General features: G+C 40.4%; 2 protein-coding genes across 3 annotated transcripts in view; both read right to left on the bottom strand.

The window, feature by feature from the left end:
• triobpb (TRIO and F-actin binding protein b) overlaps window positions 1-26,383 on the bottom strand; it is a 287,315-nt gene that overhangs the window by 157,907 nt on the left and 103,025 nt on the right. The gene's annotated exons all lie outside the window — the stretch shown is intronic.
• naga (N-acetylgalactosaminidase, alpha) lies at window positions 1,322-24,940 on the bottom strand. 2 transcript variants are annotated; one of them, XM_028815326.2, is made up of 8 exons: window positions 24,729-24,940; window positions 15,574-15,730; window positions 12,655-13,007; window positions 12,096-12,190; window positions 5,796-5,957; window positions 5,498-5,695; window positions 2,503-2,643; window positions 1,322-1,764 (listed from the first exon to the last, which is right to left on the bottom strand). In XM_028815326.2, exons 2-8 carry the CDS (start codon window positions 15,726-15,728, stop codon window positions 1,561-1,563), a joined length of 1,308 nt encoding a protein of 435 aa, XP_028671159.1. In that variant the 5' UTR covers window positions 15,729-15,730; window positions 24,729-24,940; the 3' UTR covers window positions 1,322-1,560. The 2 variants fall into 2 exon arrangements, with proteins under 2 accessions (XP_028671159.1, XP_051790811.1); XM_051934851.1 differs by lacking the exon at window positions 24,729-24,940 and adding an exon at window positions 15,871-15,996.

Genomic DNA, 26,383 nt, shown 5'->3' with positions numbered 1-26,383 from the left:
GTTTACAACTGAAACAGGCAGATTGTGTATAGGGTGGTCCAGATCTAACTATGCAATTTTCATTACGCTATAACTTAAGTTTATTACATTAGGTCACAGGTGTCGAACTCCGGTCCTCGAGGGCTGCATGTTTTCATTCTAACCATCTTCTTCATTAGTGAGCCGTTTTTACTGCTAATTAACTTCTCTTGCTTTAGTTCTAATTAACTTCTCAGGCCCCTTAATTGTCTCTTTTTCCTTAATTAGTAGCCAAACAATAATAAGACATCAAACAAGCCACCATATGACCAGCTCACCTGTGCCCAACACACAAATCTGAAAATAAAGAAAGGTGAAGGTCTCAGTAAGGTTGGTCTCTCAGGTCACCAAAACATTTTGACATTTTTTTATTTTTTTTTAAGAACAGATAAAATCAACAAATTTGGAAATGTCTGCTGTGGCAGAATGAGAGCAGCAACAAGCCATTGAATTAAATTACGGGCTTAATTAACAGCAAGAATCAACTTCTCATTAAGAGACTGTTTGGAGTGAAATTGGTTGGAGTTTGAAATCTCAGTTTATCTGGTCATCTGTTGGCTCGTTTCACGTCTCATTTCTGTTTGGCTGCCATTTAATGAAGAAACAAATCAATTCGGAGGACTGAATCCTTAAAAACAGGGCTATTGAAATGAAGGGAAAAGGAATTAATTAGCAGTGAAAACTACTCACTGATTAGGAAAAAGGGTTAGAATGAAAACCTGTAGCCACTGTGGCCCTCCAGGCCTGGAGTTCGACACCCCTGACAGAGAATTCACAGCACCTGCCCTACACATAAGAGATTTTACTTAAAATTCTTTTTGTTGCTGATAGATGGCAGCACCTGCCCTGCATTCCAAGATGGCGGGGAGACGGGTGTCAGTCGAACAGTTGCATAATTAGATCTGGACCACCCTGGTATTTCAGATTAACTGTAGCACTGACCCCTCCAACTGAAGTGGGTAGCCACTGAACTGCAGGGCACAATTTACTTACCACGCCAACACAAGTACGGCAGAGGTGAGAGCGGGCAGGAAATTCAGTTCGAAATGAATCCATAAATCAGTTTGCTCTCGTATTAAAGCTCCCCTAATATTTTCATAAACTTACTATATGGCCAGCTTTCCTGCTCTTTCACCCTGGCACCACACAAAACTGATAACACTGAACTGTTGCCCAGTTCCTCCTCTTTGCTTACCTTTGCTCCTTACAGAGCATTTTACAGCACAACAGCTTTGAGATGCCAAAGATAAATGAAGAGCGAACTTCTGAGTTTCTAACAGTAAACTGCAGCTAAAAGTACTCATTTCACACAGTGGGGTCTTCCCAAACCTGTATCTTCTATTTTTTAATTAAATATGTATTACAATTGAAAAATAATATGAAAGCATTCATGTGAATTTTAAAACCTGAGTTTTCAAGTAAGATATTCATTTCAGCGGATTTCTATTTGATCATTTAAAAATCATCAGTAGTGCAAATTAGAAGATGCCAGAAGTACACACTTGCCAGTGCCACTGGCTTTCACCGGAAATGGGCCAATAATTAGAGTTCAAAAGGTTGTGCCGCTTTGACGGGCTTCTTTAGTACAGGCCATATGTTCAGATCACCTCCTCTGTCTTGGGCAGGCGCTCTCAGTTTTACAGGATAGACGTACCACATGACCACACCAGAGGGGTTTATGGTGATGGTAAAATTTGTGGCATCACTAAGGTTTTGTACCATCTCGCCAGTGAAAACATCATGAGCCTGAGGGAAGAAAGGAAAAAGATTTTCTATTAATTATGATAGTGTTGGTGGGCTATACTGTATTACAGACTAATGCCTGCATGTTGAGGGCCTTTGTCCAGTGCTAAGAGGGGATTTCTCCTTTTTTTGGTCCTGAAACTGTACTCCGTATTTAAGTGTCCGTCTCTGGGCACAAAGAAGGGAGTGGACTCTAGCAGTGTAACTGCCAAATAAGTTTTTTCATGCCATTACTTGATAATAAAAACCAGTTTTTCGGCTGCTTGCTTTGTTTCCATCACGTGTTCAAGTCTACCGCTCCATATTCACCCAGCACTCTGAACTCTTAACATATTCAAGATTATGATGGCTGGCAGTTTTTAGGGATTCAGCTTGAACTCAAACAGTACAGCTTCAGATTCTCTACTTGCTTGAACATGTAGACAAAATATATTTGAATATTGTTCAGCACGAAGGGTGCTACATGTGAGAAAAAAAAAAAAAGCCGCAAAAAGATTTTAGATACTTGTGTAAAGGGCTGCATTTGTCTTAATTTTTTGAAGGGGCGCACCACATTTTCATCAGCATTTCCTCCCAGCTAATGTTTTTGCGATGTCCTTTGCCTCACAAAAAAATTCTCTGCTGTCCACAAATTTAAGTTTACCAGAACCCCCACCCTCTCACCCTGAAACCCACCAAACTACAATGAATGCCAGCTTTGTTATTTTCACATGCATACTCGCCCCAGTCATATGGCTTTACCATGTAAACACCGGAGGTGTAGTTCAGATTCTTCAATGAAGTCTGGTACCGGTAAGGCATGTCTGTTCTACGGCTGAAGAAGACAACAGCACTGGCAGATTTAGCCAGTGGACGCAAATACACCTCAATGTTACTCTTCTCCTGGGGGGGGAAAGAAAAATAATTTGAGTCTATAAATGCCAATACTGTTGGCTCAGTCAGCTGACACCTCCAAGTTCTGATACCTAACGTACATGCAAACTTGACCCTTCGCCATCTTCAAACTGTGGCCCTAAGCGCTTGTTGAAGAGCACACTGGAATGTGTTGATTGCCTTAATAATGATTAACCTCTTTTAACGGGTTTCCTCTTGATAGCTCTCGATTACAATAAAATCCTGTGACGAGACTTTGGCCGTGAGATTTTTTTCCAAGTCCCGCCCTCCTCTCAACCATATTCAACCGCGCACACGGTCCTCTCACCTCTCATTTGTGTGAATGCTTTTGACAGACACAGTTCCTGCTCTCTCAGTTCTTATAAATTTTAATGTTTTCCTCACTTTAAGTTCCCAATTAAAGACGACGTAATATGTCCAAATCTTATTGAAGAATTTGATCACAAAGGGTTATCAACAGAAAAAATGAGTACACGGGCAATCCTAGCATGAGAAACAATGAAGTCGAATGAATTAACGCCAAATATGTCGATCAGTTACACAGCAAATTGGTTAAATGCGTATCAATAGACTCTGCTGAAACAGTTGGTGGTGATCGTGCAGATCATGAAAACATCAGCTTACAATATCCCATAGAATATCTACAACTGTTAACACCGTCCAGTCGTCCACCACACAAATTACTGTAGAAAGAAGGATGTATCCAAGAAAGGCAATATAGTAAATCTACACAACAAAGGAGATCTTGATATGCCATTCGTATTAAAACGTTAACAGTTTCCCGTTAGAATAGCTTTTGCAAAGACAACAAATCTCAGAGCCAAACATTCGAAAAAGTCGTTTAATTTAATGGAGAGAAAGAAATGAAATTCAATCACAAGCAGTTATACGTTGCGTTGTCACAATGAAAGTCCAAACACAGAATCAAAATTTAATTCGATATCGACAAAAATTGAATTCCAAATATTGTTTTTACTGAAGTTTAAAAAGTATTTGCGTGTTAATTTCAATGCCAAACAGAACAAAATCATATTAGTCAACAAATAATTAACACAACATGAAACAGAATTTACTTTCAAATGATTACATTTTACTATGCTTAATTACCCGCTGTAATGTAAAAGAGTTAGGTCTATTACGCATATGTAACAATTTCCATGAAAATAAAAATCTGTTTAAATTGTAGATCCACATCCCCATACTTGAGCAGCAGAACTGCAAAGAGGCTAGTGGCTAGCGCAGGCCCGGGGGTTGGTGAGTGGGGGGCATAGACCCCTAGTCTAAACTAAAAAAAGGTATCACTCCTTCAACTTTTCCTCCAGTGTGGTTTGTGCAAGTATTTTTGCTTTATTTGTGTAAAGCATTTATTAAAATTAAATCTCTTCACTACATACTGTATCTTCCCAGGTCCATTTGTAATAATTCTACTGACCTTAGGGTGTCTGCAATCTCACCTTGTTAGGAACATTTTTATTGTCATCTTTAAATCAGAATTATTAATTACTGCTAAACTGGAAAAAGTCCCTTAGATCATAAACACTCTGCTCTGTGTGTCCGAGACTGTTTTGGAATACCTGCTCCCAAGAACATAACATAATAAAATTATCAGCAAGGAAGCCAGTTAACATGTTGACAGATTTCAGTCTTGCTTGTTTATTTCTCTATGAGATGTGATTTCTGTGAATGGTGTGGTAAGTCCCAGTGGCGTAGCTCGAGTTTGTGCCACTTGGTGCGGTCAGGTGCTTCAGTTTGCCGCCTTTTGTGAAAGAAAAATTAACTGCTTGCAAGCTACTAAGGGTTAATAGCTGACAAAGCCATTTTTCTAGAACAGCAGGTTATTCATACAGGCGTCTGTCATAAGACAGGGTCCAGCAAGCTGACCAAAGACAATTTCCAGTTTCTTAGGAACGTGTCGATTTGACACAAGAGAGCTGACCTTTCCTTCTTTAGGGTCTATCTGACAAGTGGAAAAAAAAATAAGAACAGATGGCCCATTAGCGTAATAAAATAAAATGCTTAAGTAAACAATATTATGTTAATCTTTAAAGAAATAAGGGGAAGGCAGAAAAAAAGGTACAAAAACCAATGGACAAAAATGTAACTTTGCTCTTCTGCCTTGGAACGTAGAATCCACGTACTCATCTGTGACTGAATAAAAAAATCTAATTGATTGAACTTGTCCGGTCTTCCTTGGGAAAGTTTAGTTTTTTTTTTTTTACTTCCACACCTTCAACATTTCTGAATATATGAACCTATTTAAATTAAAATGACGTATAGAAACAAATTAAGATAAATTTTGCATAGATTTATTCATATATAGAGAAACCGCAATCATTTTTCATTATTTAAAAGCATTATCTAGACAAAAAATATAGTACATACGCACTGATAAGCCGTGTTCTAATTATTAGTTTAATATAATTACGCTACGAAAAGCAGAACCAGTGTACTGTGCAAGTGATAGGTGGAGATGTTTTCTGCGCAGAGCAAGAATGCATTCGGATTGATGACAAAACAAAATTATAAATTGGTTATCTTCCTAGAAATTATTAATCGGTGTAATGTATTTGTTTTTGTTATTGCCTCATAAATTTCAACTGCTGTGTCTGATGCCATCACAGAAGGACAGTCTGAAAATTATTTTTTGAAGCATTTGTGGAGAAAAATCAGAATTTTACTTTTTTACTTCATGAGTGATATTATTCCGAACCCTGCTGCTTACACACGAGTTGCACTGAGCCTTTTGGCCAATAATGCCGCCCGGGGCGGACCGTCCACTCCATCACCCCTAGCTACGCCACTGGTAAGTGGCCAGATGAATCTTAATATTTGTGATTGGTACCTTGATGACTCGGCGACCCTGAATGCCCAAGGGGTCCTGATCGATTGAGATCAGCATCTTGTTCTGTAGAATTGCCCGAGCTTCATCAGATAATGTGCGCAAGTCATTGGACATGAAGAGTGGTGCTGCCAAAATTGCCCAAAGAGCCATCTGAGATTTGGATTCCTCCAGACTGAGGCCAAAGTTGCCTATGATTAACTAAAATATATGAAATAAAAAGTTCATGCTTAGAAATACAGCGCAAGTTGGACGACTCCATCAAATGTCTTTTTTTTTTTTTTGTAAAATAAAAGCCCACCATATCCGGATCATTCCACTTTCCTGGCCCAGCGGCGGGCTGTAGCACATCCTGGTTGTTGAAGAACCAGTCCACAATGCTCAAGACGCTACCCCAGGAGTCCTCAATGTCGTCATAATTCCTCCACAGGTTACAGGCCTCACCTAACACAGTGTAGTTAATCTGAGAGAGAGAAAGAAAGAAAAGATTACCGGATACTGACAGTCAGTGTCATGGCAGAATTTAAAGATGGAATGGGAAGCCCGCCCTCCCACAAGTGGTCGTAGTCAGCTGAGGTAGTTGGGAAAGTTCATGGATTTGCTGTGTTGAGAACTTCACACTGTTCAGATAGTAATGACATTTACAATGGAAAAAAAACCTGCACCATGTGGTGCACTTCTATAGAAAACAAGTTAAGCACAAGTAATCTTACTTATGAAAATCGTTAAGTTTCCATCCCACACAATTAAAAAAATATGTTAACTGCCTTTTAAAACAAAAAGAAAATATTGCCTTTACAGTTCTTTTAGCTCTTGCCTAACGGACGTGCCCCCCAGAATGTCGAACAAGTGGTTGCTCACGGAGTCCCGAACGAGGCACATTGCCTGCATTGTTGAGGGAGCGTCAGTTGCAGCACTACTGCCATGTGGTGCGATTCCCTGGGGTGGTCCGGCTCACAGGATCTGAGAGGCTGGAGCAGACCAAGGGGACACCCATGATTGATGGTCATTTTTGGAGGGTTGGACTGGACCGTGTGTCTGCCTGGGGGGTTGCCAACTGGGATCCCACACAGTTGTGTCATGTGGTGGATGCTTCCCACCCTGAGCTGACCTGACTGAAGGATGCTGCATTGTGAAGCCCTGGCCGATTCACTCCTTCGCCCGTCTCCTCAAGCCCAGACTGTGGCTTACACTTTGGCAGATCTTTAGCTGCTTTTTCCATCTTTATAAGGTCTTTCTCCCTCTTTGTTTTTGTAATAGTTTGCAGGCTGTTCCACATCAGTTACAGAACATCTCAAATAGAAAATAAAGAGGGCAAATCAAACACCACTGCCAGTGGAGTGCCATCTACTGTAAGACCTCCAACTCTCCTGTGTATCTGCCTCTTTAAACACACAACACGGGGACAATTGAAGAAAGAATACAAAGTTAAAAGGAACAGAGACAAACTAAGACTGGTTGCCTCTCACTTCCTTCTTACTCAAGTAGTTGCCCATATTGATAGTTCAGCCGGGTCACCCACTTGCTCAATTCTCAAGTGCCCACGCAAAGCAGTCTCTCATTTGCCCCCAGCCAGTCCCCCACTTGTTGCTGTCTTGACACTGCTTTAAAAAGAAATTTTCATATGAAGAATAGTTCAAGATTTCACCAATAGATGGCGCTAGTAACAGAAATATTAAAAGGAAGTGTTAAAATATTGATTACAAAATTATACTAAAACAAACCCAGGACTAAAAAGTTGAAAATAATTATTATATATAAAAAACCACGCTTATATTAAGTTAAAAAGTGTACTAAAAAGTAATAAAACAAGTCTCTCATACATCACTTGTAAAATAAAAGCGTGGGCGCTTTTGCTAAGATTTTAAGAAGTGTTTTTTGAATGTTGATTGATGAAAAGCCCCCACGCTTTTATTTTACGAGTGATGTAAGTGTGGTTTTTAAAAAGTATTTTTTTCTATATATTTATGACATCATAATAAACCTCACACACAAACACACTCACACACCCCAGTAGCTTAGACTGCCTCATCATTTCGGAAAGACGATTTAACAGCATCATCATCAGACTCACAGCCCCTATTGCTGTGTGATGAGATTTAATATTAAAATGTAACACTGATCTGTTTTAAATGTAATCATGTCTCTCACACCTCCTCTCAGACACAGGACCCCCTTTCGATAAGGCGCCCCAGTGGACAGTTAAAGTTCAAAAGCAAGCAGACAGGATTATCTCTCTGTAGGGAATTATGCCAGGAATTTAGCAGATCATTTTTTATTCATAAGTGGCAAACTCTGATAAGGGGTCAGTGATCCTAAAATAAAAAGTCTGAGGTATATTTATTTTTTAAATAGTTTAGAAAAAAAAAGAGAATAAAATCTAGAAAACAGAAGTGATATATGATAATCAAAACACATCGACACCAGGGTCTGATGCAGTTAAATGGCTTTTCTGTTCCAACATCATTGCTGAATGGCCAAAAAATAGTCATTAAAACGCCATTGTGTTTGGTGGTGTCATGTGAATCAATGATGACCCCTGGTGGTCAAGCGGTATACCTTAGGTGCTACTAGCAGGCCTTGTGATTGGATCATTTTAAAACTAAAAGAGGCAGGCTTAACTGACAAGTTTTACTGTTGTCTGCAGATGCTGGCGAGTATAGTCAGTTATTAGCAACTGAAATAAAACCCAAGAATGCGACGCTGCAGGGAGGCCCAGAGAGTTGTTTGTGCCCTATAACCCGGAAGTACGTCGTAGGCAAGGCGACAAAGGAAATGACGTGCTTACGGGATGAAGAAAAGGGCTTTTTACCTGACCCGGAAGTGATAAAGAATCACATGGACTGTAGGGTTGGAACCACTTCCGGGTCAGGGAATATAAAAGGATGATGGGAAATCCCAGACGTTGAGCTGAACTGGGTGGAAGGGTGGCAACGCGTCTGGGAGTGAGGAGGATTATTGATTTATTGATTGTTTATTGTATTTGAGTATTGTGGAGAAGAGGGTGCTTTGTGCACGTTTTGTCTAAATAAATATAATATTTGGACTTTTACCTGGTGACTGACGTGTAGTCTGAGGGTTCAAGGGGTCACAGAGACCTTAATCTGTCACACTGTCATCTCTTTGGTCCACTTAAGGAATGTTTAGGAGGGAAGAAATTCAAGTCGAATGAGGAGGTTATTGACGCCGAGCAAGAATGGATCAACATGCAGTCAAAGAGACTTCAACTCTTCTGGGATTTAGGAGCTTCCTGAGAACTGGAACAAATGTATTGCAGTGGCAGGAGACTACACAGAAAAATAGCACGTAAGGTGTTTCATTATATTCAATAAATAAAGCGTAACTCATAAATTCCTGTTTATATTTGAACGCCCCTCGTGAATACAATAAAAAATATATTTTGCAACCGGTAAAAATTCAAATGTTGGCAAAGAAAGAACAAAAACAAAGCAGATAACCATCTAGACTATCATTCAAAACAGTGCCCCAGATAAAGGGTGTATTACTGCTATAAAAGAAAGAAAATGCAAAGAACAGCATTTTTTGTTTTTGTGAAGTTATCTTAGTGCCCTTTAAAACCCTTTACAGTATACAGCACAGTCAGCAGAAGGTTAAAACGCCAACTCCTCCAGACTCCTCTCACCAACAGACAGTTATGACTGGGAGATCGCAGGCGGTTGTGAAAACTTGAAAAAGAATGCAAAAGACGTTTCACTTTCATATACAAATACGAATCAATAAGTAAAGGCAAAATTGAAAATTACGTGGACACAATGCAACATGTTTGCGACGGCTTACTGGTAGCTTGAACACTCACAGTGCTACGCTCTGGTGTTAGTCTAGTTGAAGCGAAGGTCAAATGAATATGGACGCCCTACTGTGGGATTACACCATTGGTGAACAACTGGACATAGTGAGATTTATTAGAGCAGAGAGAGTGAAACCTGCTGAAATTCACTGAAGGGTGTTGGTTCACTATGGGATTGAAAACAGCATGACACAGTGAAAAGTTTATGAATCAGTCAGTTATTTTCCAACCTGCTATATCCTAACTACAGGGTCACGGGGGGTCTGCTGGAGTCAATCCCAGCCAGCACAGGGTGCAAGGCAGGAAACAAACCCCGGGCAGGGCGCCAACCCACCACAGGACGGACACACACACACCCCAAGCACACACTAGGGACAAATTAGGATCGCCAATGCATCTAACCTGCATGTCTTTGGACTGTGGGAGGAAACCGGAGCACCCGGAGGAAATCCATGCAGACACGAGGAGAACATGCAAACTCCACACAGGGAGGACCCGGGAAGCGAACAGGTCTCCTTGCTACGAGGCAGCAGCACTACCCACTGTGCCACCGTGCTGCCCTTATGAATAAGTAGAAAAAAGTTTAAAGTAGGAAGAACAGGTGTAACTGCCAAGATACATTTGAGATACATTGTGCATACAAACACACATCAACATAGTGAATGCTTTCATCAGAGAAGACCAATGGATTACATTGTCCACTGTTGCTGCACACTTGGGTACCATCTACAGATCTGCACATGCCATGGTGCATAATGACTTGGGGTACCATGAATTCTGTGCAAGATGGGTACCCAAACAGCTTACTGATCTGCACAAGCCAACATTTTTGGTTTATTTTAGCAGGTTTACTCCCTCTGCCCAAACAAATCTTACTACAGTGCGATGATCAACAATGGTGCAATCCTGCACTTGAGCACCCATGTTCATTCAACCTTGGCTTCAACTAGACTAATGGCAGAACTCTGTGCTGTGTATGTTCAAACTACCCATATGCCATCTGAAACATACTGTATTGTGTCGGTTCTATGCGTTCTGGTTACCTCGTGATTTTTAAATTGCCTTCACTTTTTGATTTACCCTTGTATTTACATTTTTAAACTTGCACCCAAGCTCTTACATATTGCAATATACAAAAAAAGAAAGGTCGAATAGTGCTGCTATGTAACACCTCCAGGAGGCTGGATCCAAATTTCAATCCATTCACTGCCCTCATGGTTTATGCACATTACGGTCATACGGTATTTGTATGAGTTATTGTCCAAGTACTCCAGACCTCATTTCATATCCTGAAGACTTTCAGGTTAGGCTGATAGGATATTCTAAACTGGCCTTGTATAAGTCTCAGTTAGTCTAGGTGAGCGTGTGTGTATGAGTGAGCCCTACAACAGATAGATGCCATTCTAAGGTTGCTTCCTACCTTCCGCCCAGTGTTGTTCTGATGTACTGCAGATCCTAATAATCACGAGCTGGATGGACGGCAAGCCAAATTGTCAATCAAGTTATAAAATCCAGCTTACACTTCATGACCAGTGACATTTTGAGTAAAATGGTAGAAAACATTTTGACTCAACCTGACGATGAAATGTTAAACTTTTTAATTGCAGTCACGTCCAAGACAGGTGAATGCTGTGCAGCGCAGAACTCCTTAAAAACTAGCTGACCATTTTGTATGAAAAATGTACAGCAGATCAGGGCGAGGCCAATACTAAAGCACAAAATAAATTAAGTAAAAGTATTTATTTAAACATATCCCTAAGCTGATAGGCAAAACACAAAGAAAGTATTATGTTAAAGAGGCCAACTCTAATCAGGGCAAACACGTTAAAAGTATCCAAAAAAAAAGCAGAATGTTGAAATACAGGAAATCCAAGCACCATCCCAAATCCCTGAGACAAAACTCAGAAGTATTAAAGAAACATAATGAAAGGTCAATAAATAAAAGAGGAAAGAATGCACAAACCACTCAACCACAGAGCTCTGATGGCTGCTGCAGAGTGTTTGAGCAAAATGCCATCGGAGTTTACCTCAGTTTGTTTCCAGCACTCTCATCACGTGAGGTCTACAAATAAACATTACATAGCAACAGGCACAGAGAGAAGGCTCCAGAGACAAACGATAGAAAAGGGAAGCCCAAAGCAGGCATAAAGACTTGGAGAGAAGCATCAAGCCCATTCTTGACAGCACCATTTTGATGACTGCTGTAGTAAAAGCTTTGTTATTTGTGAAACTTCCTGAATCTGCCTTCTGGCAATATAAAATTATTCAAAATGAATGGCCTTTGTGTAAGTGCTTTGCCATACCACTGTGTGCCTAAATTCAGTTTTAATAAAATGCCAGCCTGTAGCAACTTTCAGGCGAATAAGTCATTTTTAACTGCAGAATAGCAACAAATCCTATTTTTGATTAAAATACACTATTCAAAAATAATTCAGCAAAAAGTAGTGTCAATTTACCTGTTTGCAACAAATGAATAATTTAATGTGTGTTAAACAGAATATTAACATTTTTCCTTAAATGTAAATTATAAATATAAAGTTTACTGGAAGAGACTTTGCAGCAGCCACAAACAAAAATGTTCCTTTATCATTCTGGACAAAAAGCTAGTAGGCCTGTGTGATTTAATATTTCATTTACTTACAATCTCCCAAGGGTTACAACAAGACACAGAGTATTTTCTGTGGGCAGCATAAGAATGTGAAAGAGAAATGTCAGCAGGGGAAAATTGGGTAAGGGGCTGGAAGAGTGCAAGTGTGAAAGAGACTGACCAAAAAAAAAGGGCAATCAACATACCTGTGGAGGAAGCCCCCCCTGATAGGCAGGCCAGCTGCAGGAAAAGGCAATTGGACGACCTGTAGCATTAAGAGCCTTCGACATGAGAGGATATCCTACAAGTGAAACATAATCAAAGAAATGTACTCATTCTGTCCACATCAAACTGTGCAATGATCCTTGAATGGTCCTCTAATTACAGTAATAATAAAATCTTAACAGTTTCCAGGCTACTAACATCAAAGACAGTCTGTGAGACTGAATGGCAGCATTAGCAATCTCTCTCACACACACACACACACACACACAATCAATGTCTAAATATTACTGAACTCAACTTAGAGAACTGCACTGAAAGCGACATTCCAGTTCTCCTCTTCATTACTAGATGTGTGCCTCCAATACGAGTCGGTCACAGATGTCATCTCAGTGTCAAAGCCATCAACTCCCTCCATCCAAAAAACAAAATATCTTTCTCGTTTTTTTGTCTTTACTGCTTTACTTTTTTTAAGTATTCATTTTGAACATGCCAGAGTAGCAAGCTTCTCTGTATCTTTAGCAGGAAGAACCCATCACTCACCTTCTGCTTGTTCAGTGGCATTTGAATAACACCCATCCAGTTTTAACATGTCCACACCCCAGCTGGCAAAAGTTAAAGCATCAGTTTCAATGTAGTCCAAGGTAGTTCCTGGATAACCTCCACAGGTGTATGTGCCCAGGTCCCCATAAATACCCAGCTTGAGCCCACGAGCATGAACATAGTCAGCTAAAGCTGGTATGCCACTGGGAAAGCGCTCTGGGTCTGCAACAAGTCTCCCCTGTTCATCCCTTTGTTTTGCTGCCCAACAGTCATCGATGTTGACATACTCGTAGCCCAGTTCTCGCCAGCCATCTTCCAGGAGGCGATCTGCCATGTCTCGAAACAGACGTTCACTAAAAAAAAGGGAGGAATGCAGTCATAGAACAGTTAGCACACATAAAGCTCAAAAAAGCAAAACATTAACATTTCTAAGTTTTGCAACAACATAATAGCCATGTGAATTAAATAATTAAACAAAAGACTCCAAGGGAAAATAGTGGCAGACAGAAGAATTGAAAAAAAAAAGACAATAAAAATAGAAGAATTACCTCAAAGAAATGACACCATGAAACTTGCAAAGACTGCAATAATCTGCTAATTTCCCATTGGGGTTAATAAAGTATCTATCTATCTATCTATCTATCTAATGACTTCTGCTTTTTGGTTAAAATTGTTCTCTTGTCTGAAAAAGTCTGAAGAATGAGGACTTCCATGTATGGTTAGCACAGGAGACGCCTAGAGCAGCAGAGGGGCACCTAAAGGCCAAAACAGCTGCAGCCATGGTGGTCAGGGAAGCAAAGACTCGGTTATGAGAGGAGTTCAGAGAGACCATGGAAAATGACTATCACTCAGGCTCAAAGAGGTTCTGGCAAACCATCAGGTGGCTCAGAAGGGCAATACAGGTTTTCAACCAGGTTGTTCTCAGCAAGAAGGGAGGATTGCTGACCCAGACTGAGGACATATTCTGGCACTAGAAGGAAACTTTGAGGGGTTACTGAACCTGACAGACACATCTTCTATGGAGGAGGCAGAGCCACAATGGGTGATCAATGCCCATTTCCATGAGGGAGGTCACAGAGGTAGTTAAGCAACTCTGCAGTGGCAAAGCCCTTGATGGATGAGATTCACCCAGAAATGCCGAGGGCTCTGGACGTTGTTGGGTTGGCTCACACACATTTTCATTGTTGTGTCATTGTTAGGACTAGTGTCCCTGGAGTGGCATACCAGGGCAGTGGTCCCCATTTTTAAAGAGGGGGACAGTAAAGTGTGCTCCAACTATCAGGGGATCACACTCCTAAGCCAAACAGTGGAAGCTTATGCCAGGGTACTGAAAAGGAAACTCCTCCCAGTCGTGGAACCTCAGATCCATTAGGAGCAATCTGGATTCCATCCAGGCCTTGGAACAGTGGAACAGCACTTTTGCCTCATGACAATCCTAGAGGGGACATAGGAGTTTGCCCAGTCAGTCTACATGTGTTTTGTGGACTTAGAGAAGGCATGAGACTGTGTTCCTTGAGGGATTCTGTAGGAGGTGCTGAAAGAGTATGGGGTTTTTATAGCCCCTAATAAGAGTTATTCAGTCCCTGTATAATCACAGTGAAAGTTGTGTCTGCATACTCAGAAAAACATCAGCACTGTTCCCAGTGGGCATGAGACTCCGCTAGGGCTGTGCTTTTCTCCTGTCCTGTTTGTGATTTTCATGGACAGGATATCTAGGCACAGCCAGAGAGGGGAGGGTGTCCAGTTCTGCTGCTTTTTGAGGACAACATGGTAGTGTTGGCTTTATCTGGCTGTAAACAGATACAGCACGCATTGTGACAGTTTTTGACAGAGTGTGAAGTGTCAGGGATGAGGATCAGCACCTCCAAATCAGAGGCCATAGTCCTCAGTGGGATAAAGCTGGACAGTCCTTTCCAAGTAGGAAGTCCGTTACTGCCACAAGTGGAGGAGTTTAAATATCTTGGGGTCTTATTTATGAGCAAGGGTAAAAGGGATGATGAGACTGATAAACAAATTGTGGGCAGAAGGCAAAGCACTTGATTTACCAGTCATCCCATAACTTCACCTATGATCATGAGCTTTAGGTAATGACCAAAAGAATGAGATCGTGGGTACAAGCAACTGAAATGAGATTTCTCTGCATGGAGGCTAGAGACAGAGTGAGAAGCGTCTGGCAGTAGAGCTACTGACTCTCCACATTGAGCGAAGTCAAATGAGGAGGCTCAGGCATTTGATATGGATGCCTCCCTGTGGAGGGGTTACAGGCATGACTAGCTGGAAGGGAACACCAGGGGAGAACTAGGGCTCACTGGGAGAATTTTATCTCTCCAATGGCCTGGAAATGCCTTGGGATCCCACAGCTTCAGTTGGCAAGTGTGGCTGAGGAAAGGGATATATGGTCCTCGCTGTTAAGGCTTGCCTCTGCAACCCAGTCCAACATAAGCAGTGGAAAATGAGTGAATGCTTTACGACTAGTACATATGTGGTTTTCCATTCCGAGATTAGATGATGACCTGGTCTGACCTTACATTTAACCAAGACAGACTAATAAGAGAGAGAGCAATAATACTGTTACTCTGCTCTTCTTGACAAGAAGCTAATCAATATAGTACTCTAATTCCCCTGCTAAACAACTTCACTTTTAGGATTTCTTTCACAACTATATTGTCTTTACAAGATAAATGTTTCATATTTACTGAACAGACCTCCAGCTTTATCAAACTATACATGAAGACACCAACAATACTGTATGTACAAGTTCCTAATAAGGTCTGTGGATCTTCTGGGGTTTTAGTGTGTAGATGGATTAACTAAGGAGGCTTGATGTGGTTGCATTTATTCAATTGTTTAGTCACTGAGAACTAAGAAGTACTACACATACTTTAATTATGAAGCATTCTTTCATTAAGGTTAGGCTACCTGATACAATTCTTAGGGTCAGTCCTGCAGTCGATGTTGCAGCGGTAGCGCTCCCAAGCTAGCCAGCCCATGGGTGGTGTCAGCATTAGCCCATTGTCCAGAGCAAGAATCACGGCTGGAAAGGTCAGCAGAAGAGTAACATGTAATATACCCATTTCTGTAAAACCAAAAAAACAAAAAAAACAAAAAAAAAACTTAGACAATGATAACTTAAAAACACAAACCTTTCCCGACAAGGCATTAATCAATAGAATAAATATTGTTCACACGCATTCATAGATGTGTCAGTCTAATAACCCTGTGGCTGCATAACCAGTAGCTTGAACGTCCCCTGTTTTCTCTAACTGCCAAATTGCAGGTGTGGCTATTGATCCCTTAAGCCTTGTTTGGCAACTTTAAATAAGGTGGTTACTGTGAGAAATTAAAACACATGAGGTTGGGTGGATGAAGAATATCAAAACCAACATTAGAAAGAACAGAATGAACTTAGCCTTCAGTCATGCTTATATCATAATCTCAGGATAAACAGCTTTGTAAGTAGCTAGACTTCAGCCCACTGTGTGAAATGTTCATATCTAGTTCTGCATGATTTATATCAAGTCACTTCATTACATTCCCATATGTAATTTGTATTAATTTGCTATACATCATTGTATCGTAGTTTATACCTACATAACCAGAACCCCTTGACAATAAGAATTTATGGTAGGTGATCACACCATGATTAGAGAAAGCTGGAATCTATGGAAAAGTGTATATTACCATGATTTGATAAACACCTATTGTAGTTCTTTAAAATATTATAATTTCTCATTAATTTCTTGTTAAATCAAAATACTCTTATCTTTTGTTAAACAAAGGGTTTGTTGACATACAGAGGAGATGGAGGAATTGATAACTGGTCTATCCATTCTTCAGTTTCATAATTCACTTAAGTTTATGATGAGGGAATTCAGGGGCTGTCCTAACATCACTGGCTTTAAGACAGAAAGCAGACTTAAACACACACCTAACACACACCCTGGGCCAGTTTTGAACTGCCAATTAACCTAACAGACACATTTTTGAGATGCAGGATGATAACCGATGCAAACTCGATCAATATGTCCAACTTCCACACTGGCAGGGATTTTAATCCATCACTCTGGAGAGGTCCCTGTGCCAGCCCCAGACTGATATATTCAATAGAAAAATGAATGGGAAAATTATAAATTACTTCATATGAAAAATTAACAGAATCTTTCAGTTTAAAACACTATAGAACAGGGTTCGCCAACTCATTCTAACCCTTTTTCTAACGAGTGCCCTGTTTGTGCTGCTAATTAACTTCTTGTGAATTTTATGAATTCATTTTAACTGAATTGCTTTTTTAAGGTTTGTTCTCCTGAATTGCTTCATTTATTTCCTAAAATGGCACCTACACAGAAATTAAATTTAAAGTGAGGGTGCCAACAGAAGATCAACTAAGTCAGGGCCTGAAACTCCAACCAGCTGCTTAATGAGGTACCGATTCTTCTTGTTAAACCCGTTCTTTAATTCCGTGGCTTGTTGCTGCTCTTATTGTGCAATTGCAGACATTTCTGAAATGGTTGATTTTCTCTTTCTAACAGCGCCGTTAAAATGTTTTGGAGACCAACATTCCTGAGACCTTCATCGTTCTTTATTTTCAGATATTGTATGATGGACACAGTTTGCTAGTCATGTTTTGGCTCATTTTGTATCTCATTATTGTTTGGCAGCTAATTAAGGAAAAAGAAACAATTAAGGGGTCTTAGTTTTCAAGAGCAAGTCAATTAAAATTAGTTTAAAAGAAGTTAATTAGCAGCAAAAGCAGGTCACTACTTTAAGAAAAGGGTTAGAATGAAAACCTGCAGCCATGGCGGTCCTCCAGGACCAGAGTTGATGACCTCTGCTACAGAACACACAAACCAATGTCCTACACTTTACAAATGTACAGATTATTCTGTCAACTTTAAGGAATTTCTGCACACCGATTCCTTAAAAATGTTTCATTGACTCAAGCCTGGTTAACAGACATGCAAGTCATAATTTCATTGTACTCTGTAGACCTGACAATTAACTAGAATTTGAAGTGAAATGTTCATTCTATTTACTTTAGGTCTGACAACAGCATTTCAACTTGACTGATATCTGGACATTTATAATGTCCATCCATCCATCCATTTTCCAACCCGCTGAATCCGAACACAGGGTCACGGGGGTCATTTATAATGTATTCATTAGAAAAGATGCTGGAATATTTAACATCATCGTCAAAGGACTTTATCCTGAAGCAAGAGAGATCTGATGATCCTTTAATGTCATCCCAAAATTCTTTTGGAAAAAAAAAAAAAAAAAAAAATCACACTGGAGTATTCTTGTTATGCCACGCCATACCATTTTCTAAGCCTACTTAATCCTAAGCAGGGTCATGGGGGGCTGAAGCTTATCCCAGCATGCATAGGGTACAAGGCAGGAACAGTACTTCAGACAGGGTGCCACTCCATCACAGGAAAACACACTCTCTCTCACGCACGCACACACACACACACACACACACGCCCCACACCCATTAGGGCTATTCACGGTCGGAGGAAACACAAGCACTCCGAGGAAATGGAAAGACACAAGGAGAACATACAAACTCCACACAGGGATGACCCAGGACCTAAACCCTGGTCTCCATACTGCGGAGCAGCAGTGCTACTGTTGCACCACCATACCGTCGCCTTCTTATGCTTTACAATGCCTTACAGTCACTTGCTCTGACCAGTTAGAGTCACAGTAGCCTTAAACCTTCTTCATTTGCAAACAATGACTTTCATCAGAGTGATAATTTCTAAAATATTTTGCTATGGATTTCTTATTTTCTTCAGGGTAATGATTACTTCACAGTCTTCCTCAATTTCTCTCAGGTCCCTTTGCAACATCACAGTATATTATAATAACCACACTGACTAGGCTTCTTTCCTAGGACATGTCAGAATTTATCCTGATAATTAGAATCCAATTATTCCAGCTACCACTCATACCCATTTACCAGTTTGACTAGGCAAATGACTCTGGCGATTAATTTACTTTTGCATAAAAACTAATTTATTATATAGCTATTTCCTCTGTTGACCATGAACTATTTCTTTGTGATAATTAAGGACCATCTTTAATTTATCAACAATTCTGTAACAAAAAATGTAAAATTTAAGGAACCACACAAATTCTGAAGTAGAAATACTTTAGTTATTTTCTTAGTGTAGGTAAATTGTACATTGATAACATAACAAACCTGAACCAAGGACTCGTAGGGCACTGGAGCCTACCTCTGAACAGCATGCCTGTCATTGGCACATTTATTTATTATCCATCCATCCATTATCCAACCTGCTATATCCTAACTACAGGGTCATGGGGGTCTGCTGGAGCCAATCCCAGCCAACACAGGGCACAAGGCAGGAAACAAACCCCGGGCAAGGCGCCAACCCACCGCAGTTATTTATTATTTAAAAGTATTTAATTTTCTTTAATATGTATTGTGTTAGTGAAACCAAAAGTAGATAAGAACTCAATAGTGTTTGAATGCAATAATTATAACATAATTAAAGAAAAGCATACTAAAGAAAATTGAACTTGTTTTAAATCTGTGAATATGGCAAAAGGTCTACTTTCTTAAAGAAAATTACATCATATAATCAGAGAAGGTTATTTCAACAAAATCAATACACAAACTAAACACGTTGACTTTTTAGCAAAGCAAAGTGGAGCAGTACTTGTTGCCTCTGCCTCACAACTGCAGGAGATGGGATACAAATCTTGAGATGGTGAAGTCTGTGGAGTTTTCAGGTTCACCTCATGTCTATATTGACCTTTACTGTAAGCACTCTGGTTTTCTTCTCACATTTGAAAGACAATAATAAATAATAATAAAGTTGCATTTAGAGAGCGCCTTTCACAAACCCAAGATCGCTTTACATACAGAGTAAAAAATAAATAAAATAAAAAAATTAAACAGAAGACAAAAGTTCATAGAAGAGGAATGTTTTCAGTTGAGATTTAAAAGTGCAGAAAGAGCAGCAATCTCAGAGAGACTGAGGAAGAGAGTTACAGAGTTGAGGGGCCATAGCACTGAAGGACCTGCCTGCCTCCCAAGGTGGAGAGTCTGGTGTGTGGGACAGTAAGGAGATGACTGCTCGAGGACCTGAGAGAGTGACAAGAAGTGTAAGGAGCGGAGTGAGGTAGAGGGGGGCAAAGGTTATGAAGGGCTTTGTAGGTGAGAAGCAGAATCTTGAATTTAATCCTTGATGGAACCGATAACCAGTGAAGCTGGGAGACAGCAGGAGAGATGTGAGCAGAACGCTTTGTGTGGCTGCGGAGTTCTGAATATACTGTAGCTTCTGTATAGGTTTTGCAGGGAGGCCGATGAAGAGGGAATTAGAGTAATCAATATGAAACATTATAAAACAATGAAGCAGAGTTTGAGCATTGTTAAAGGACAGAAGTGGACGGAGGCGGGCAATGTTACAGAGATGATAGAATGTCCATATTAAATTAAATGGCAGCTCTTTTTTGGCCCATTGTGATTAAGTGTACTTGTCTTATGATTGACTAGCAGGCGCCCGAGGCTGCTAGTGTAGACTTTTGGCTCCCCCAGCCCTAAAATCTAATTAAGAGTGAATGGATCACATACATTTAATTGCAGTTAATGGCAGCCAATAGGCTAACACTTCAATCTGCAGTTTCAAAGGCTGCATTTTTACAGGCAAAATTAGGCACTGAACTGATTTTGGAATATAAAAGTATGATATATTATTGCAATAAATAACCAGTCCTTCTCAGCAGCAGGGGGTGCAAGTGTGCCATTATCATTATTCAGAAGCAAATTATCACTGCATCCTTACTACTATAGGGTGGTCCAGATCGAACTATGCACTTTTTAATGCAATGCAATAATTGCATAATTAGATCTGGACCACCCTGTACAAATCTCCACAAGAGAAAATACTTTACAGAATGGGAACAAAATAAACTTCTCTCTCTACAGGCACCCCGACTTTACACAACCTGAGGACTCGCTCTGAAGGACATCAGTTATCATTCCACTTGAAAAATAATCTAAACAGATACAGTTCATGTTTAACCTAGATCAAGACGACACTGACTCTGCACCAGCTGAATACTAACTGCCTGAAGCACACATGTAAGCCAACAATGAATAAATAATATCAAGTGATCTGCCATTTAAGCTTGAATATAGAAGGAAAATTCAGAAGAATTGCCTTTGGCCACAGACAGATCTTAAAAACATGCACACTGGGTTTCCCACTGGGGAGAAATGTCTTTTTTGTATATTTGCTCTTTTTTCTGGTTTTGTGCTTCAGTAGGAGAATATGACAGAAGTCTACCTCAGTAATGATACTTCAGCATATTTCAGGATTAACTCCAATCAGTGCCTTATGATGGAGTGGTGCCCAATTCACAGTTGGCATCTGCCTTGCACCTGGTACTGTCCAATTACATGGCAGCTCCCTATTAACCTGAACTGGAAACAAGAGCAAGAAAATGAATGGATAATGTACATTACCCATTTTAGGCTTATATACTATTTTGCATGGAAAAGTAAAAACTCAAAAAAATTCAGAAGCTGATTGTTCGTTACTGTGGGGTGTTTACAGATAAATGTAAAAGGAAACCAAAGACCACCTGCAGCACAGTGGGATATACAGTATAACAGCAACCTGTGCACCATCATCTCTACCCAGAGACACTGAAGTAAACAATTGCAGACACTTAAAGCTGGATTGAAGAGTGTCTGTATTACAAAATAAATATTGCTTATATGCCGCCCATTATGCTACAGGCTTTATACAATATATACCTTGACTGGCAATTAAACTACTCTAAATTTTAATTAGTTAAGGAATATCTCCATCATGTTCTAAACATTATTGCTCTAGAACATGCTGAACTATTACTTATTTTCAATTATTCATTTCTCCATTTGCACAAATACAGTAGGTAATTTCTTGGTGTAGTTTACTTCACCCCATTCATTAACACTGCAATGTACTGTAGTAACCATCATGGTGAATGAGGTGGTTTGAACAGCTTACTGCCACTGCACTGAGGAAGACAGAAGACCCACTACTTGAAAAATGTGAAGAATTATGTTCATCCATAGAGACAACACCATTATTAAAAGGCAAGAGCCACCCATTAAATGAGAAAGAGCATATCGTAGGGCACACTCAAGTATATACCTACATCTAACTCAGGGTCGTGTCACATTATATAACTTTTCCTACAATTTTCAGTCAAGGGCCAAGGAGTTGGCCGTGTGCTCCTGTGAAGCCAGATACTTAAAGCCGATGTCACATTATGGGACATGTCGCATTTGCCGACCAAGTCAATTTAAACGACTCAAATTGCTGGGCACGTCACATTTTCTGGCTACGTGGTGACCTTCCAGCAGAGTCGCATTCATCCCTTTTTGTGATACCCAGTAGTGGTACTGCTTGACAGAAGTAGTACTGCTTGTAGTAGTACTGCTTGACAGAACTGGTGCTAAAGGATTAACAGCTACAGCTAGTTCAGCCACAATATTGGCACTCCTCCCCCCCGCCCCGCTACCAAAAGTGCATCGACAAAGTATTCAGCAAAGGCTGTGAATACTTATGTACATGGGATTTCTCAGTTGTAAAAAAACAAGAAATCACACAGTCAAGTTTCTCTCCTGTTCGCGAAGTCCAAAACCCCTGTGTTACTTACTGCTTGCCGCTGCATTATACTCATTGTATTTCCGAATGAGCATTGGTCCTCGGCTCTCTTGCACACAAGCCTGCCCTTACAACTAAAGTCAAAATTAAACCAATGAATGCTCATTCAGCAGTATAATGCATATAATGCTGGGATGAGAAATAAAAAATGTGGTGGACCTCAAACACAGAAGAGAAACTTGTCTGTCTAATGTCTCGTGTTTTAGGTACATCGCCAGAATAGAAAGAGAGAGGGGGGAAAAAAAGGAGGCTGTGACTGCAGCTGAATGCACCATGCCTATTCACCTTTTGTACAAGGCCAGTTCAGTCAAGCAGCAGGTTATTGGCTGTAACAAAAAGGGGAGAGCATATCTGCACTGGAATGATGACACTCCGTCAGTAAATGTGACAGGCCTATTCATTTTTTTTGTTGTTTAAGTGGACAAAGTCTGGCAACAAGCTTGGCAAAGAGCTCAGCAACTGCAATTGGTAAGTCGGACATACCCCATGACTAGAAGTCGCGTAATGTGACATTCAGGTTTAAAGTCAGAAGACAACTGACATTGTCTGGTAATACAGGAGAAGATCCAGGTGAACAATACCAGAACAGTGGAATTCTAGGCTGAACACATCCCATTTGGTAATCAAACTTGTGCCCAAGCACACTTTGAGGCAGCAACGTTACACTCACAATAAGTTAACAGTGTTCATACCCAAGGCTGTACAAAGAGAAAGAAGTGTGGTTTGGTGGTTATGGGCCTGGACTGTAAATTACATAGCTGGAAGTTTCACATCCACTAATTTCTCACTTTGCGATCATGACGGTGATTGTTAAAAAACATGAAGACTTGGAAAATTAATGATTAATCTGTAAACCTATTTGTAAATAAATAGATGTATAAGTTTATTCACAATATTATGTTTTCCTCAATTGTGCCTTTATATTTAACCTTGCCACACCAATAATGAATATAATTTTATATCGTTTATACAGTGAATTTTGAAAATACTCGTGTCAACTGTAAAATGTACATCTTGATTTTGAAACTGTTAATTATCATTGAAGATCCAAAAATGAAAAATCAATAAAAGTATGCCACCTTCACAGCCTGATCAACGACAGCACCTTTCCTAGCGGTTTAGCTGCTTCACCTACAGTGGGTGTGTAGCCACGGATCATCTTCGCTCTGTTCTCCAAACAAGTTACTCTGAACTCAGTAGGCGCAGGGAGTCATAGGACACAGAAAGCGAGGAGCATGGCAGGGTACGAATAATAATAAAAAAAAAGCAGCTTTCAAAGGACCGATCCTGCACTTTATCTGGCGGAGTGCATTTTAAAATGTAAATTAAAGCCGTTTCACGTGTTAACTGAACAACTAAAAAAACTGATGAGATATCCGTATATGAAGCGGATTTTTTTTTTCTTCTTCTTCATGTTTCGGCTGCACCCATTTAGGGATCGCCACAGCAGATCATCTGTCTCCATCTATCCCTTTCTTTAACATGGTTTTATGCCACACCAGATGCCTTCATGTCCCCTCTCACCAGATCCATAAACCTCCTCTTTGGCCTTCCTCTTTTCCTTTGGTGTGGCGGCTCCATCGTCACCATTCAAAATCGTAGCATCTTCAGCTATGCCTCCTGTCTTTTCGTAATTGCGACCGTCTCCAAAACATACAACATAGCAGATCTCACTAGGTACTCTTTTATCACAAATCACTCCTGCCACTCTTCTCCATTCATTCCACCCTGTCTGCACTGCCTTCTTCACCTCTTTACCGCACCCTCCGTTGCTTTGGACAGCTGAAGTACCTCTGTTCATTGCAGTTCCGCCCTTCCACCACTTTCCCTCTCGTTCACGCACATGTAATCCGTCTTACTCCTAAAGACTTTCAATCCCCTTCTCTCCGGTCCTTACCTCCACCTCTCCAGGTCCGTCTCAACCTTCTGTGTACTCTCACTGCAGATCACAATGCCATCCACGAACATCATAGTCCACGGAGACTCCGGTCTGTCCTCACCTGTCAATTTGTCTATCACCATTGCAAACAGGAAAGCGCCGACAGTCGATCCTTCATGTAATCCCATTTACACCTTGAACAAGGCTTGTCATTCTTAGCGCACACCTCACCTCACCTCACGGTTATTGCTTTGTCTCGTCTCGCACTATCCTATCCTCATACAGATCCTGCACCGCCCTCATATAATTTTTTTTGCCACTCTAGACTTCCTCGTACAGTACCATAATTCCTCTCTTAGCACCCTGTAGAGGATTTCTTTAACAAGACGAAACTGCAAATACTGAATAGCAAACAATTTAAAGCAATGATCAAATCTTAAATCCTCAGTCTTTTCACGATGTAAACCCGAGTTTTACTTCACAAGAAACAAATATTTGTTGCCACCTACCTGTGGACCTGACTTGTTGTCTTAATGCCACTGTGACTTCACACGTCCTCTTCCTGCCTGTAAATCCCCGTAGATGCTGGCTTGTTGCACTAGCGTCCAGGCAGCTACTAGTCAGCACTTACCGCTCACTGCACACGGCCAGAAAACAGATCCGAAAGGCAGGCAAACTGACCGCGGTCTGAGCTGCGCGAGTCACGCGCTTTATTCACTGGTCACGTGACTACTTGCTGACTCTGATCAGTCACGTGACGCCGCCTTCAGGAGCAGACAGAGTTGGGTTGTTTGTCAAGTGTCATAAAACGAAAGAAGGAGAAGAAGAACTCGAAGTTGCACACTGGACAGTTTCAGTCTCTTTTCATGTACCACGGCGCTGACATTTTCTATCATATTGTTCATCTCACAAATCGTGTGAGCCACGGCGATGTTCGTATGTTGCGTTTAGTTCCATTTATCAAGTGAAACAGTGCACTCCAATCACGACGGAAGTGAGCAACTATCATTGAAAACGATTAAACTTCCCGAAGCCAGAGAAGATGCGGTTCAAGTTGATTATCACCCATCTGCCACTCTCCCGCACACCCATGCAGTTCTAATAGCGTTCTGCCGGACTTCTGCCTTTGAAGCAGCTTGTTTTAAGGGCTGCACATTTTCAGCCTGTTCATCGAGGGATAATTTGCCTTGCTACGGTTTCATTTTCTGTGTCTGTAGCATATTACAGTCCTGTCCTACTAGGTTACTCACTCACCACTATATTAACTTATTGCTTACTTGGTAAGTTTATGAATTAAATTTACTTTACATAAATGATTAGGTACCAGCTTCCCAAATCCCTGAATTGGAATAACAGGGAGGACAAAGGGTGAATGTAGGGATTGATTGAATGATACTATTCCTAAACCCACTTATTGCAATTCAAGGTTGCAGGAAGTCCAGAGCTCTGATAGAACATTAGAAAAGCTGTGACGAGAACTGTCCATTCAGCCCAACAAACTCGTCCATCCTATTTACCTAGATTGTCCAAAATAACATCAAGTCGAGATTTGAGGGTCCCTAAAGTTCTCCTTTCCAACATTCTACTTGGTAATATATGTGTCAACAAAAACTTTCAAACATTTGTGCAAACGACCTTAACAAGTTTCCATGCTTTTGTAGAAGAATTTATTTTTAGGTAACAAGGTAGAAATAAGGAGTTTGTGTTATTGCTTAGCAAAGGCTTGTTATGGTCTGGCCAAGGTTTAATTTCTGACTATTTTCTTCTTATTCATTTATTTGGTATCTTTTGATTATTCACTTGTCATTTTTGTTAGTATGTTTTTTGTTTTCGTTCTGTTGGGATATTATTATTTCTTAGCAAGTAGTGTCTTGTTTATTAGTTATTTTTGAATTACTGTATCATATATAATGTTGACTGTGGACAGAAACTCCTCAGTCTCTCTGAACTGGTCCTCAAGTAGTGTTAGTGTTTTCCCAAGAGAACAGACTGTTGTTGAGATGGCTTGTATCTCTGATAATTTTGTTCGCTTGGTGTAGCTGTTCAGGAAGTTAGGGAGTGCACAGCCAGTAATGTTTTCAGCTGACCACACCACTCTTTGCAGTGTCTTGTGGTCCTGTTGCATGCCGTTTCTAAATTGTTACTTTCAATGATGGATGATTCA

This window comes from Erpetoichthys calabaricus, chromosome 12, assembly GCF_900747795.2.
Source record: "Erpetoichthys calabaricus chromosome 12, fErpCal1.3, whole genome shotgun sequence".
Classification (NCBI taxonomy): domain Eukaryota; kingdom Metazoa; phylum Chordata; class Cladistia; order Polypteriformes; family Polypteridae; genus Erpetoichthys; species Erpetoichthys calabaricus.
Note: the sequence above shows the minus strand (reverse complement) of the source record. Positions and strands in the feature narration are given on the sequence as shown.